This window comes from Oryzias melastigma, linkage group LG23 (assembly GCF_002922805.2).
Source record: "Oryzias melastigma strain HK-1 linkage group LG23, ASM292280v2, whole genome shotgun sequence".
In the NCBI taxonomy this organism is placed as follows: domain Eukaryota; kingdom Metazoa; phylum Chordata; class Actinopteri; order Beloniformes; family Adrianichthyidae; genus Oryzias; species Oryzias melastigma.
The window spans coordinates 3,820,561-3,835,003 of NC_050534.1; the positions used below are offsets into that span (position 1 = coordinate 3,820,561).

Here is a 14,443-nt window from a genome sequence, read left to right on the forward strand (position 1 = left end):
ATCTGGTGCTCACCAGATAGAAATAAAAAAAATACAGATAGTATCTGGTGTGCACCAGATAGTAACAAGAAAAAAAACAGATAATATCTGGTGTGCACCAGATGGTAACCAGGAAAAAATAAGATACTATCTGGTGCGCAACAAATAGTAACTGGTGTTCACCACATAGTAACTGGTGCTCACTAGACAGTAACCAATGTGCACAAGATAGTAACTGGTGCTCACCAGATAGTAACCAGAAAAAAACAGATACTATCTGGTGCGCACCAAATAGTAACTGGTGTTCACCACATAGTAACTGGTGCTCACTAGACAGTAACCGATGTGCACAAGATAGTAACTGATGAACACAAGATAGTAACTGGTGCTCACCAGATAGTAACCAAAAAACAAACAAACAGTATCTGGTGTGCACCAGATAGTAACCATAAAATAACAAATAGTATATGGTGCGCACCAGATAGTAACTGGTGCTGACCAGATAGTAACCAAAAAACAAACACTATCTGGAGTACACCAGATAGTAACCATAAAAAGACAGATAGTATGTGGTGTGCACCAGACATTAGCTGGTGCTCACTAGATAGTAACCGATGCGCACAAGATAGTAACTGATGAACACAAGATAGTAACTGGTGCTCACCAGATAGTAACCAAAAAACAAACAAACAGTATCTGGTGCGCACCAGATAGTAACTGGTGCTCACCAGATAGTAACTGGTGCTCACCATGTAGTAATGTGCTCAACAGATAGTAACCAGAAAAACAGTATCTGGTGGGCACCAGATACTGTAACTGGTGCTCACTAGATAGTAACCAAAAAAAACCAGATAGTATATTGAGCACACCAGATAGTAATTGCTGCTCACCTGATAGCATCTATTTAATTGTATTCGAAACGACCTGACTTTAGACCTCTAGTTTACACAGCTAACCAGTTTACACAGAATGTGAGTTCACAGAGAAAGTGAACCGCGCCGGAGAGCACTTTCATGCTAATCATAAGTCTCATCACGTGATTTAAAGTTTTACTAGTCTGTTCCAGCTTTCACACCGGTCCAAATGAACCGGACTATCCGTGGGTACCAATGCTAACCGCACAGAGCACACAGATCTCTGTAAGAAGATTAATGAAAGACCCTCTCCAATAAAATGGGTGAGCTTCCCGCTACACTCCATCCTGATGGATCCATTTGAAGACAAATAGATCCATGAACATCTTTGTTTTCCTCGTCTGAACTGTACGACTAGATAGCTCAAAGACTGGTCACCCTTTTTGTTGCACACCTAAAGTTAAGTTGGGAGTGTGAGGGAAGAGTGTCTGATTTAGTCTAAAAACTGCAGAATCATAATTCAAAGACCACTGGGAATGCTTTTATAATAGATCTAAAGATGATCGGAGTGCGACTTTAATACCAAATAAAGTTTCTTCATTATAATTCCTGTGTTGACTTTAATGTTTTTAGAACTTCTGATGGAGGTAAAACGGAAAAAGAGATTGAGAGACAACACATTACTTTGATGTTCTGCGCATCCACGTTGGCATTGGCGTCCAGCAGCAGGCTGATGACGGTGGTGTTGCCCGCCAGTACGGCCCAGTGCAGCGCCGTGTTCTTGTGATATTTGTCCCCCAGGTTGACAGAGACGTTGAAGGTCAGGAGCAGCCGTGTGGGATCCACGCTGCAACGGAGAACCAGCGGGTCAAACTACAGACCATCCAGCTAACACGCCTGGAGTTTCAGATTTCACTCTTTCTTAAGGTCAAATAAAATACATTTATTTTCATACAAACACTAATTGAGAATAGATTAGTTCTCATGAATTAAGCTTTTTAAACATCCATTTGACAATTAATTATGTAACCTTTAACTTCCCGTGACAAACGTAAAAACACAAGGAGCACTTTCGTGTTTCAGGCCTTAAAGTCCAATCCAAGGCATTGTTGTTTTGTTCAGATTCCATCTGACTTCCCTCCAAATAAAGATCCGTCTCGACATGCCGTCATGCCGCGTGGAGAAGAATACCTGTGTGTTCTGTAGGCCGCCCACATCAGAGGAGTCATGCCGTTCTGATCCATCATATCCACATCCTGTGAACGGAAAAAAGACTTCTGAAGCCACTCAAAGACGGTGGTGACAAACAGTCAGTGGGCGCCCCCTTGTGGAGAGCATGGGTAGGACACGAGCACTCTCCCTTCATGATCAGAGCTCCTCTTTTAATAGCAGTTAAGGTTCAGTCAAATAAACTTTTGCATATATACATATGTCTTATGCTGGATTGATTCTTTTATACTGTTATAATTTTTTTGAGATTTTTTTTATTCTTGAAGTGGAAAAGTATTATTTGACGCAAAAGTAGATATACTATTCTCAGTTATAAGATTTCATGCATTCCAGTTTAATTCGTTTGTTTAGATCAGGGATGGTCACAAAGTGTTGTAAAATTTGACATAGGGGCTGGACCAGGAGTCGATTTGTAGTGTGTTTTGGTAATTCACCTTGTAAAAAAAAGAAACAACACAGGATCTGGACAAAAACATGCTTTAAATGAATTTAAAATAGAAAATTTTTTAGTTTCTAATTCAAAATGGTGATTTTTTTTTCTAATTTTAGTGCCATTTTCACTTTTGGGCTGGATTCCTTCAGGGAAAAACTCAATGCTGCGTTCATGTGGTGTTGGAATAATCAGAAAAATGACTGTCCGACATAAAAATCACACATAAATATCAGAAAAACAACAAATCTTTAAACTCTACATGAACACAGAATAACATCCTGGTGAAATTATTTGTAGTGCGCCATCTGTGGGGAGACACCTGAACTACAAGGAAAATAAAACATTTCTAAGAGTAATTAAAATCATTTATTCCAGTTTTAAGGGCCAGATTAAATCGTTTATCGGGCCACATTTGGCCCCCAGGTCGTAGTTGTCCACCCCTGGTTTAGATGTTGAATTTAAATTTATTTTTTTTTATTAATTCAATTTAATATATAATTTTAGAGTATTTATTAGGTATAGTTAAAAAATGATGTTTATTTGATCTCACCTTACACATTTATAAAAAAAATTGTTTAGTTATTTATTTTTACATTTATATTTTAGTCTTTTGCATTTATTTATTTATTTTTTTACATTCCTTGTGCTTTTATGTTTTTCTCTGTTGTTTGTGCGTTTGCAGATTAAAAATAATTTAAAAAAAAAACTCATTTTCATTATTCTTTGGGGCTGATGGCACTTTAATCAATTATTAAATAAGAATGTAGTCTTAAAATAATATTTTGCAGTGAAATTTTCCTTCATAAAAGGGATTGTTGGACGAAAGCAAAAAAAACAAAAAAAGTCTGGCTGGTTTGACCCTGAAAAGCACAAACCAGCAGAAAAGTCCTGTTTCCAAACCTAGTTTATAACATCCATCTCCTCATAGAGAAGCTGTTGGAGTGTTCCTCACCTGCCCCTTGGCAATAAGGTAAGCCACAATTGAGGTGTGGCCAAACTGAGCTGCCAAATGGACGCAGCTGCATCCCTCGCCATCGATCAGCGACGGGTCTGCGCCATATTTCATGAGCTGCACCACCATGGAGAGATGGCCTTGTCTACAAAAAAGGAAAACACAGTAAATGGGATGGACGGCAGAGCAGAACCTGTTCATCAGAGCTGATGTGGATGGACTGAGATGAAGCTGAACTCTCTGAATCCCACCGTCACTCCCACCTGAAGTCGTGTTACCTGAGACTAATCTACCCATGAGCCTCTATGATGAACAAACCAATGTTTTGATGCAGATAAGTGGACTTGGAGCCGTGCCTTCACCGATATCATGTAAAGCCGGGGTGTCAAACTCAATCGCACAAGGGGCCAAAATCCAAAACACACCTTCGGTCACGAGTCGAACAGGGGAAACATTTATTGAACAATTGAGAACTAAATTTTTAAAACTTTAAAACCGTAACTTCTTAACATACTTATGAACTAGATATATATCATTACCTGTGATAATACTAGAGTGAATGCTGTAAGTTGAATTTGGCAGCTGAAAATGCTACTGCTGATAGCTGAAGATGCTAAAGTTGATATCTAAAAACACTGAAGCTGGTGGCTGAAAAAAGTTGACATTAATAGCTGAAAATGCTGAAGCTGATAGAAAACTAAAATATTAGCTAAATGCCAAATTAGCTTTAAAAAACGTATAGGGTAGCCAAAGACGCTAGCATGTAGCTGAAATATGAGCTAAATTCAAAATAACCTAAAAATATTAGTAAATGCTAAAATTGTCCAAAAAGCTAGCAGAATGACAATTTCTAACTTTAAAATGCAACTTTTTAACATAATTATGAATAATAAAAATATTATTCCAGAATAAATCAACTTAAACCTTAAATAACTTTCAATATTTTACTCTCCATAAAAATATATTTTGACAAAATTATACAAGTTAGAAATGAGCACAAGATAACATCGGGCCATTAATAACAATAACATAAAATGATCCGGAGGGTCGGATCCGGCCTTGACTTTGATCCATGTGGAGAAATGTGACCGATATGTATTCATAACCAAACTTAAAAAGTGATGAAAGATTGTTCAGCTTCAATTCAGTCCACATAAGACAGAAATGCCATGCATAAGAATTAGGGGTGTTGCGGATCACGGATTATCCGTGGTCCGTACGGATCAGAAGCCACGGTTCGGGACACGGTTCGGACACGTGTGTACCGCGGACCACTCCGACCCCCACCCCCAGCGAGCGCACACACCTTGGGCTCTCATAATTTTAATCATTGTCCGTTCACATCAATGAAATTCTGTCAAATTCCTGTAAATCCTCTTTGTTTTGACCAGCGCTGAAGTAACAGCTTCTCGGTTATTTCTTAAAGTCTGTTCCTGAATCTCCCGCTGCGTGTGGGCGGAGCTTTCAGAGCTTTTCCTGCATAGAGAATTTGGTGTCGGCCGCCACCAGCTCCTGGAAAAGGGGGGATGTGGCTGATTCTAGGAGCCCAGACTGAGAGAGAGTCCACGGAGACCCGAATGATGACAAAATGATACAACAGAAAAAATAATTTCAGTAAACCAATAACCAATATATAATCGCAAATATTTTGATTTTAATGTCAAGGTAACAATAATTATATATTTTGTTTTGGAAACATCGTCTGTGGACCCCCCTTCCTCTTAATTGAAAATGGTTCGGTCCGACTGGACTATTCTTCCACAGCTGTTTGTTACCGTCAGACCCACAGAGTTTAAGGGAGAGAAGACACGCTTTAAAATCAGGAGTTTAAACACCTGATTTAGAGGAGAACCTCCGTGAAAAAAGAAAAAAGGAGACAGTCTGTCTATTGCCGCGCGGAAAGGAGAGAGTGCTCGTAAACGGACAAGGGGGCGGGGCCATGAATTTGAGGGTTTCTTCTGAAGCTTTTGTATGGAGCTTCAAACTAGAATAATTTGTTGTTTTATTGTGTATCAAAATTAGGCTTGTTAGTTACATTTCTGTTTTATAATGAGGTGATCTATAGTAAAATATGTAAATTGAAAGAATGTTCAATAAAGTTACATAATAATAATAATAAAATAAACTTGTTAAGGTATACAAATCTGAAGTCCCCACGAGACACCACCACCTTATTTTAAGCCAGGAAAAACCCTGCAGCTTCCGTCACAAACTTTACTCAACTTGACGCGGATGGATAGATATCAGGTTTATTTAATGTTAAGACCTGAATAAAAGCATCAGTACACGTTTCAATTTCTGGATTCAAAGAATACATCCGTAATGGACATGATTTTATGGCAAGCCAAAAAGATCACCAGGAAAAGCGGGTGCAACAGTGCCACGTTTTACAGATAATTATTATTATTTTAAATATTTAAATGTCCCCATTTGGCGAGTGGGATCAGAACATTTGTATTTCAAGTGAACACCAGATAGATTTGGTATTTTCAAAACTATTTTTAAGCATTCTTTTCTCTGTTTTTGTAGATTTGTATGTATTCAGAAACTACAAGTTTTAGCATTTTGCTTGTGTTCAAACTTTAAAGATTTTTTGTTTTAATAAATAGGCCTCAGTGAGCAAAAGTTTTGAACTTTTGTGTAAGGGAAGTACTTTATATTCATTTTGAATATATGATTTGAAACGTTTCCAAAAATTAATTTAGCTTTCATGTTGTTGTTGTTGTTGTTGGTGGTGTTTTTTTTGTTGTTTTTTTTTTTTAACTTTTTACTGATCCGAAAAGTGATCCGAACCGTGACCCTAAAACCGTGACACGATCCGAACAGTGAGTTTTGTGATCCGCAACACCCCTAATAAGAATACTGGTTCCTGAGGAGTTCCTTGTTCTTGTGAATTAATACTGAATAGAAAACAAATTTCTCTGCTAAATTTCTCAGGTCAGGAGCTCCTTCAAAGGTCACAGGCAGGTGGGGAGCGACACAGGACCCCCTGAGAGTCTGTGAACCAGCGACAGAAACTGTTGTTGAATCCATCAATAATTCAGCAGGAGAGAGGATTGACCCCCCCCCGAACACACACACACACACCGTGATCCCCAATGACAGCTGGGTCGGTGGCTGCTGTCTACACACAGTATTTCAGATCATAATCTAATGGAGTAAATAGAGATGCTCAGTTACCTGGTGGCCCAGTGCAGAGGTGTGGAGTTGAGGTCTCCTCCTAACTGGTCCACGATGGCGCCCTTTGAGATGTAGTATCTGTGAGCACAAACACCACAGTTTGGTGACTTTTTCCCCCAGTTTGACACATTCATGCTTGTTGTTTTGGCTCCCTTAGAAAAGGAAACTTTTCCTAGCCAACTCCTTGGCTCCTTAAATGTTTTATTTTCTATCACTAAAAATGTTCTTTAGTGAAACACTGTGCTGAGAAAAGCACCCCTTCAATGAGGAGAGTTGTTCGTCACCTGTAGTCTGAACCAACTGAAGAGAACGAAAATGATTTTCTATTGCTAAGAAATAAAACTTCATGACAGTAATTCATAAATAGTACGAAGACATATTTAATGCCATATAGCTGTAAAATTAAATGAACTAGAAAAGTTGTAGTACCTGCGATAATGCTAGTGTGGGTGCTTTTTTTTATTAAATGTGGTCGCTGAAGATGCTATTTACATACTGCTAAAGTTGCTAAAGGACTTAAAGTTGCAGAAATTGCTCAAAGAATTAGAAGAATTTCTTTAAAAATTGCAAAAAGTCCGGAAAAAAAAAGCGTAAAGGTATGAATTAGCCCAAAACCTCTGTAGATGCCAAATTAGCCAAAGAGAGTAAGCATTTTGCTAAAATGTTAAATTATCTCCAAAAAGCCAAAAAAATCCTTAGCAGGTGCCAAATTAGGCAAAAAGCTAGCATGTATCTAAAATACTAGCTTAAGTCAAAATTAGCTTAAAAATCCTCAGTATATGCAAAAATACCCCAAAAAAAAAAAAAAGCTAGCATGTTGCTAAAACACTGGTTTAACTCAGAATTATCCCCCAAAGAATCATTAGATGCCAAATTAGCGTTAGCATGTCGCTAAAATATTACCTAAGCTCAAAATTAGCCTTAAAAACCTAAGTGCTGAACGTTTTGATACCCATATTGCATAGAAAAAATAAAATAAAAAATAAAACTAAAAATGCAACAATTGTGTAAAATCTTAAAAAACTGCGTACAAATTTCAAAATTTGAGCATTAATTTCCTGAGCATGCTTAATATTTTTGATAGCATAAATTGCAGAAATTTGAAATATTCCCAAAATCGAATAAATTGTGTAAAATCGTAAAAAAAAAATTGTAAAATCCGTAAATGTTACGAATACCAAAAATACAAGCGATAATGTCCTCAACGAGCTGAACATTTTGATACTACGTTTGCAGAAATTGCTGAAAGTGTGATTGAGTTATTAAGTGCCAAAAAGCGAAAGGAAGTAAAATAAATAAAAAGAAAGAGACACAGAATCACTACAAAGAATTCCCACAATGAAGTAGATCTGTGCCGACTCACTTGACTAGGTCTATCCTGTTGTTGATGGCGGCCCAGTGGAGGAGCGTAACGTTTTCTTTGTCCGGCTGCCGAACGTCGAAGCCCGCCTCCACCAGCTCCCGGCAGCGCTCGAAGATCCCATACCTGTAGCAAAGGGCGGAGGTGTCACGGTCCACCATCATGGAGGACACGTTCTAGAACTATTCAGTCTAAAAACAACAGCTCCCCCTGAATGCTTCAACTGGTTCTCAATCACTTAAAGGCCCACTGGTGGTTTTAACATGATTTTGTGGCATTTTTCTAAAATGAAAATGAAGCTCAGAATATTATTTCTTGCAATCAGCAGGAAACGATCCACTCACTGTGTGGCTTTGACGATGTCCCAGGTACTGTAGTCGTCCACATGGTTCTTGCGGCTGACGTTCTCACTGTAGCCGTGGTTGTAGTGAGTCTGGGGCTTGATTTCCTGAACGGCATAGACAGGAAAGACGGTTAGAAAGTTTAGTTTAGCAATCAGCTATTGTTTCGATTTGATGTTTTTGAACAATTACAGACAACCTTGTTGTAATATTGGGCTACATATATTACAATGGAATTGAACACCGTAGTCCAATGGGATTCTGATTTATTTGTCAAATTTGAGGTTGAAAAATAGTTGAAAAACGGTTTTCCCATAAGAATTTAAACCGAACGAAGGAGGGAATTTCATTATTTAGATAAGAAATACTTGTATAAAAAACTAAAAAGTAAGCATTGTATGCTTAAAAAAAATGAAATCAGCTGAAGGATTTAAAGAATCGGTTTTGTAACAAAGTGAAAATCGATTGCATTGAGTTGATCTTTTAAAGTCATATACTCAGTCTTGGGTGTGAAGGGAACCAGAACCAGAGAAGAAGAATTATGCCAACATAAGGAAAACGTTAGCACAGTTAAAATCATATCTTGTCCACTTAAACAATTAGCATGAATTTAAAGATTATTTCTAAAAGTATTTGTGGATGAAATAGCCAAAGAAAGAGTAGAAACTTCATAATGTGATAGAAAATGTTCTATTTCTTACACGCAATTACAGTAAAAATTAATGTACAACCCTGATATAACAGCTGGAATAATTTCTGCTATGTATAATGCAAATGCTTTTTGCAAACACACATTCATGAAGGCATAATTGCAGTGTTGAGCATAATGTTGTGAGGAAGCACAGCAGGAAGTTCTTATCTGCGACTAATGTGGTTACTGAGCCATTCACGTTCAATCACCCTCAATAAAAACAACCACATGCCAAAAATCAGCCTTATCAGCCAAAAACAGGAGACTCGTCTGGTAAAGTAAGCTATCTGCCTGCAGAGGTGGATGTGAGAGGCTCTCATCACCGACACCACAGGGACATGATGGAGGAACAAACATGGACGTTCCACAGGACGGTAGAAATGCACTGATTCCAATTTCCGTGATCGATTCAGATTTTAGATTTTGGGACATCGTGACCTGCAGGTACTAGTAACGTATTTTTAAAAAACTTGGAACACAAAGAACGACAAAAATTTCAAAAGTCATGGTTGATGGTGTGGATTGGTCAAATCTACAGATTGTGGTTGACTGACCGGAGCCTCTGCAGCATCCAGACGCGTTTTCAATTTGATGTAGACGACAAGGAAAACAGAAGTCACAAACCTATCTGACAAGCAACTGGATCTAAAATAGTTTCTGTTTGTACCCCAGAATCCTTCAAACATTATTCAAACCTGCTGAACCCCTTTTGGGGGTGACAGGGTTGCTGGAGCCAGCCAGTTACTGTTGAATGAAGACGGAGTACACCCTGGACAAGTTGCCACGGGGCAACCAACCGATGGGCAGTTTAGAACCTGTGAAGTCTGTTTCTGGACTGTGTGAGAAAGCTGGAGAAAACCCACACATGCACGAGGAGTAGGGCTGCCACTAATCAAAAAAAAAATCTGTGATAAGTCGACTACAAAAATAATCCGTGGCAGCACTAATGAGGAGAACATACGGAGACCCCATAAACGGACATATTTAAAGTACACACATTTGTAATATTTTACTCAAAACAGACAGAAATACTTCAAAATTATTTCCTAAATGTCTGTGCTCAAACTCGCCTGCAATCCTTCAGGCCGTTGGAGCCTGCAGAGAAAACTCCTGAGACGTGAAGGTGAGTGAATCCAACAAACCACCCTCTCTCATTGAGACGACATCAGGAGAACTAGCTCTGTGGAAGTGGAGGAACAGGGGAGGAGGTCTTTGTTTGACCAGACCCCCCCCCCTCCGGAATGAATAAAGAGCTGAGGAGACGGCAATGACAGTGCAGCATTCTCCCATGCATCCTCTTATAGGTGGAACACACATGAGGCTGCAGCCGTGAACTGGCTGGGGCATATGGCAGAACTGAGAATCCCGGTTCCTTGGCTCACCGCAGAATTGGCATTTGTTGCTAAAATAGCTCGAGCGCTAATCCAGCCTGTCAATATATGACCAAGCGCCTCTTTCTATCCACACTGTTTCCACGGAGACGGGTTTCCTGCAAATAAACAGCAGCATTGTTGTGTCTTTCTTCCTCGGTGGCTGCAGCCAAAGCTCACAATCAAATTGGGCCTGAAATTAGAGTCATTTGGAGGGACTAATTCAATCGCTGAGGCACTGCAGATAAGGAGGAAGCAGCAGAGCCTTCCCGATGAAAGGAAGAATGACAGCTCACCAAGAAAATACTCTCCGTTTTCTCTGTGTGCTGCTAGTGAAGTGAAAGTCGAGCCTTTTATGAATCGGCTCAGGACGTGTTGGTCACATTCTGTCAGAGGAGGAAATGTTGTAGACCTGCCGAATAGAAACAGACCAACAGTCTAGAAGCTGATGCTTCAGTGGATGTAGTCCTACATTTAGCCTCACTCGCTCCTCAGTACAACCTGAAAGATGACCCAGATTCATGCAACAGCCTGCTGACAGGAGCCAAGCTCGAATGGACAACCAGAAAACTAAGGATGTTTGGTAGCGTCCGCTGATGTCCAACCCATCAACCAAAAACAACAAAATGATTGAGCTTCAATCTTCAAAGCAAAATAACACAAATTTGTCTTAAAACTGTGATGATTAACTCACCTGTTTGTGAGCTATAACATTTAAAAACTATGTTGTGCTCTAAGCTGCTCATTGCAGGTTTTCCCGCTGTAAAGCTCTTTGGTAACTTGTAAAACTGTCGAGGTTATTTTCAGTCGGAGGATCAAACATGAAATAAATCCTGAGATGGAACTTCAGCTTTTACTACGAACCCCAGCAGAAATGTGGATGAGGAACCTACACTAAAAAACAGGAAAATTATCTAAATGTGCACGTCATCCAGGAGCCGAAAGATTTTCAAAACTAATATTTTCAATATACCAGCCAATTGAGGAAGGAATCGATCTAAGCTTAATAGATCAATGATTGATCCCTAAAAGTAGAGACTGATTTAGCACATTAAGCTAAAAGTCCGCTAGCTTGATGCTAACATATAACGGGATTTCCCATTGAACGGCTAATGCTAACGCTCGGTCGACCTAAACATACATTGATGACTAAGTGAACATCTTTTTAAACTCACAGCGAGGAACTTCACAAACAATTTTAAGGAAATATTTTTTTTTGGTACCATTTGTGGTCTAAAACATAATTTTTTGCTCATCTTTCTTCTTCTTCTTCTGGAATAAGTTGTAATGTTGTAGACCGATCGCCACCTAGTGGCCAAACTAAAACGCCCTCCAGGAGAAGCAGAACAATTGTTGGAGCTTCATTAACAATCTCCTTATTATTTCAATAATACATTTTACAGTATGTGAACTGTATCAGATTAATATGAATATCTTCAAAACATATTTCTAAACAAATGTGTCTAAATGTGTAAACTCAAAATTGAATTGAATCCAATTGAACTGAGAGGATCAAAAGAATCGAAATAAATTTGAGTCGAATCGATCCAGGCTCTGTTGAATCAAATCAAATCTGGAAATTATTGGCGATACTCAGCCTTACAATTGAGTAATTCTCACAAGGGTAAAACAGAGAAAGAGTTCCTCTCTGTCTGATCAGTCAGTGATGTCATGGAGGATCCAAAATGGCCGACTAAACAAGAGTAGATGTAAACAAACACGGTAGAAACAGGAAAACGTGCCTTCACTGAATTGATGAATGACATAAATGTTGTGATCAAGACAAACGTGTTATAGTTAAGAAAGACTAAGGAAGAAGGAAAGCTGGAAAAACTTGATTTATTTCCTTTTATTTAATAGATAATTAGATATATTCCTTGCAAAATTCCATACAGAAGGATTTTCCAAACCCTTTCTTGGTGTAGTTGTAAGACACTCAGGTGCTTTGATAACAATGTAGAACTCTCCATGAAATCACCAGATCACATGACCCGCGCTCTCTCTATTTTACTACTAAACTATAGTAATATTTGACTGAAATTGAGGTTTAAACATTTACCCAGCATGGCATGCGATGTTCCACATCAGCCTAATGTGTAACCAAGAGTGCTACATTCAATCCAACTGAACTCTTAAGACCAGAAAGAAATTGCCATGTTTGTCGCATTGGATTTCAGTCTTTTTTAATCAAGTACAATTCTTTTGAATATTTGGTAGACAGAGAAAACAACCACAACTCATTTATATATGTTCTTTAACCTTTGTGCTAGGAATTTTTGCATTAAAAGTGGGGTCATCTGTAGGGGTACCACGATTAGTCGTCTAATCGACTAATAAAATAGTTGACTACTAATTAATAGTCAATTAGTCGTTACTTTATCTTAGATGGAGTCAGAGTGTAGTAAAGCTGAAAGTTATAATGGTATTATGCTAGCTTTTTTGACTATTTTGGCATTTATTAAGGCTTTTTAGGCTGTTTTGGAGTTTAGCTAATATTTCAGCTACATGATAGCTGTTTTGGCTAACTTTGTTTGGTTTTTCAGTTTCTTAGGACAATTTGGCATTTAGCTAATATTTTTAGTTGCTATCAACGTCAGCATTTTCAGCTATCAGCATTAGGGCTGCCACAAACGATTATTTCAATAGTCGACTATTCTCCGATTATTTTTTTCGATTAGTCGACTAATCGGTTCGTGCGGCAACTGGATGTAAAACATTCAGCTTAACCATTAATATCTTTAAACTTGAGGTCTGTAAGCTATATTCTAACTAAAATAAAGACAATAGTTTATTAATCTTTTAATTAATCATGCAGCTTTTCTCCTTTATTTGTTTCTGGCATTAAAACAAGACTTAAATCAAATGAGGTAATCTGAATCAACAACAGAAAACTTATTAAAACCCTGCAATTCTTTTTTAAAGCTTTAAAGCATATATTTAATAAAAACATGTACAAAGTATTTCAAAAGCTATTAGCAGATATATAAACACTCAAAATATTTGCTCACTGAGGCCCATTTATTAAAGCAAAACACTAATAACATCTTTGAACTCAATATATACATAAAAAACCTCAGGATGCCCATAGAAACAAAGAAAATAAATAAAAAAGTGAAATTTATATTTTAAAAAGGGAGAAAAGCAGGGGATGTTAGAACGTACATCAGTACTTTCATTCTTTCACTACCTACATCCACTGCACATGCGCAGAACGATACTTCATATTGTTCAGTTTGGTGGAGAACCCATAAATCTGTGTTACTTCTTTAATGTCGTGGTTGTTTTGCTGTTTGTTGCTGTTTTTGTGACTTTAAGTTACATTTACTTGTAGCTTAATGCAGATAATGTAATGCTACACTTGTAAACTTAGCTCTGGACTTTTAGGTGAGTTCCTTCACTTCTGGGACTCGTAGTTTTAAATCGTTCCATAACTCTGCAGCAGATCCGTACCGACACACAGCCTCTCTGTCTGCGCGGTGAACGTTTCATAATCCGCTCTTCGAACCGGACGACGTGATCGTGGCGCGGAATATGGACAAGCGGTTCACGTCCAGTATAAATTCATAATCCGCGCCGTCCTCGCGACGTTTGGTTAAAAGAGCGCAGATTATGAAACGCTCATTATGCAGACAGAAGCGCCGTAGACACGGATCTCCTGCAGATCTTCTGGTTCATCTCCAAACAGCGCAGTAATGACAGCCGCGGCGGAGCTAGCTGTGTTAGCGCCGATGTTAGCTTAGCTAGACGAAGCTCTCTGTTCAGCGTGATCAAACTCCGTCTCAACATGCTTCATCTTCAGGTGATCATTTATCGCCATCGTGCTCTCGTGCAACACAAATTCTGTCTTGAAGAAATTACATTTGACACTTTTTCCTCTTTTATTTTCCTTATGCTTCCCACATCTTCGAGCTAGCGTGTTGTTATGAGCCTACCGAGAACTTCCTGTAACGTCACTGCTGACCGGATTAGCACCACTGCGCATGTGTGACAGAGACAAAGGCAGACCCGGCATTAGAACGCGCGAACAGTAGTTTTAAGATCAAAACAAGGAAA

The 14,443-nt window shown here is 38.6% G+C and overlaps 1 protein-coding gene across 1 annotated transcript in view; it reads right to left on the reverse strand.

Moving 5' to 3' along the window:
* Positions 1–14,443, reverse strand: part of zdhhc17 (zinc finger DHHC-type palmitoyltransferase 17) — a 28,282-nt gene that overhangs the window by 9,961 nt on the left and 3,878 nt on the right. Inside the window, exons 2-7 of the mRNA XM_024287775.2 lie at positions 8,333–8,436; positions 7,992–8,114; positions 6,629–6,706; positions 3,449–3,593; positions 2,025–2,089; positions 1,518–1,680 (exon numbers count right to left, since the gene is read on the reverse strand). Of these exons, the coding sequence (XP_024143543.1) occupies positions 1,518–1,680; positions 2,025–2,089; positions 3,449–3,593; positions 6,629–6,706; positions 7,992–8,114; positions 8,333–8,436 (678 nt within the window). The remainder of the gene's footprint in view (positions 1–1,517; positions 1,681–2,024; positions 2,090–3,448; positions 3,594–6,628; positions 6,707–7,991; positions 8,115–8,332; positions 8,437–14,443) is intronic.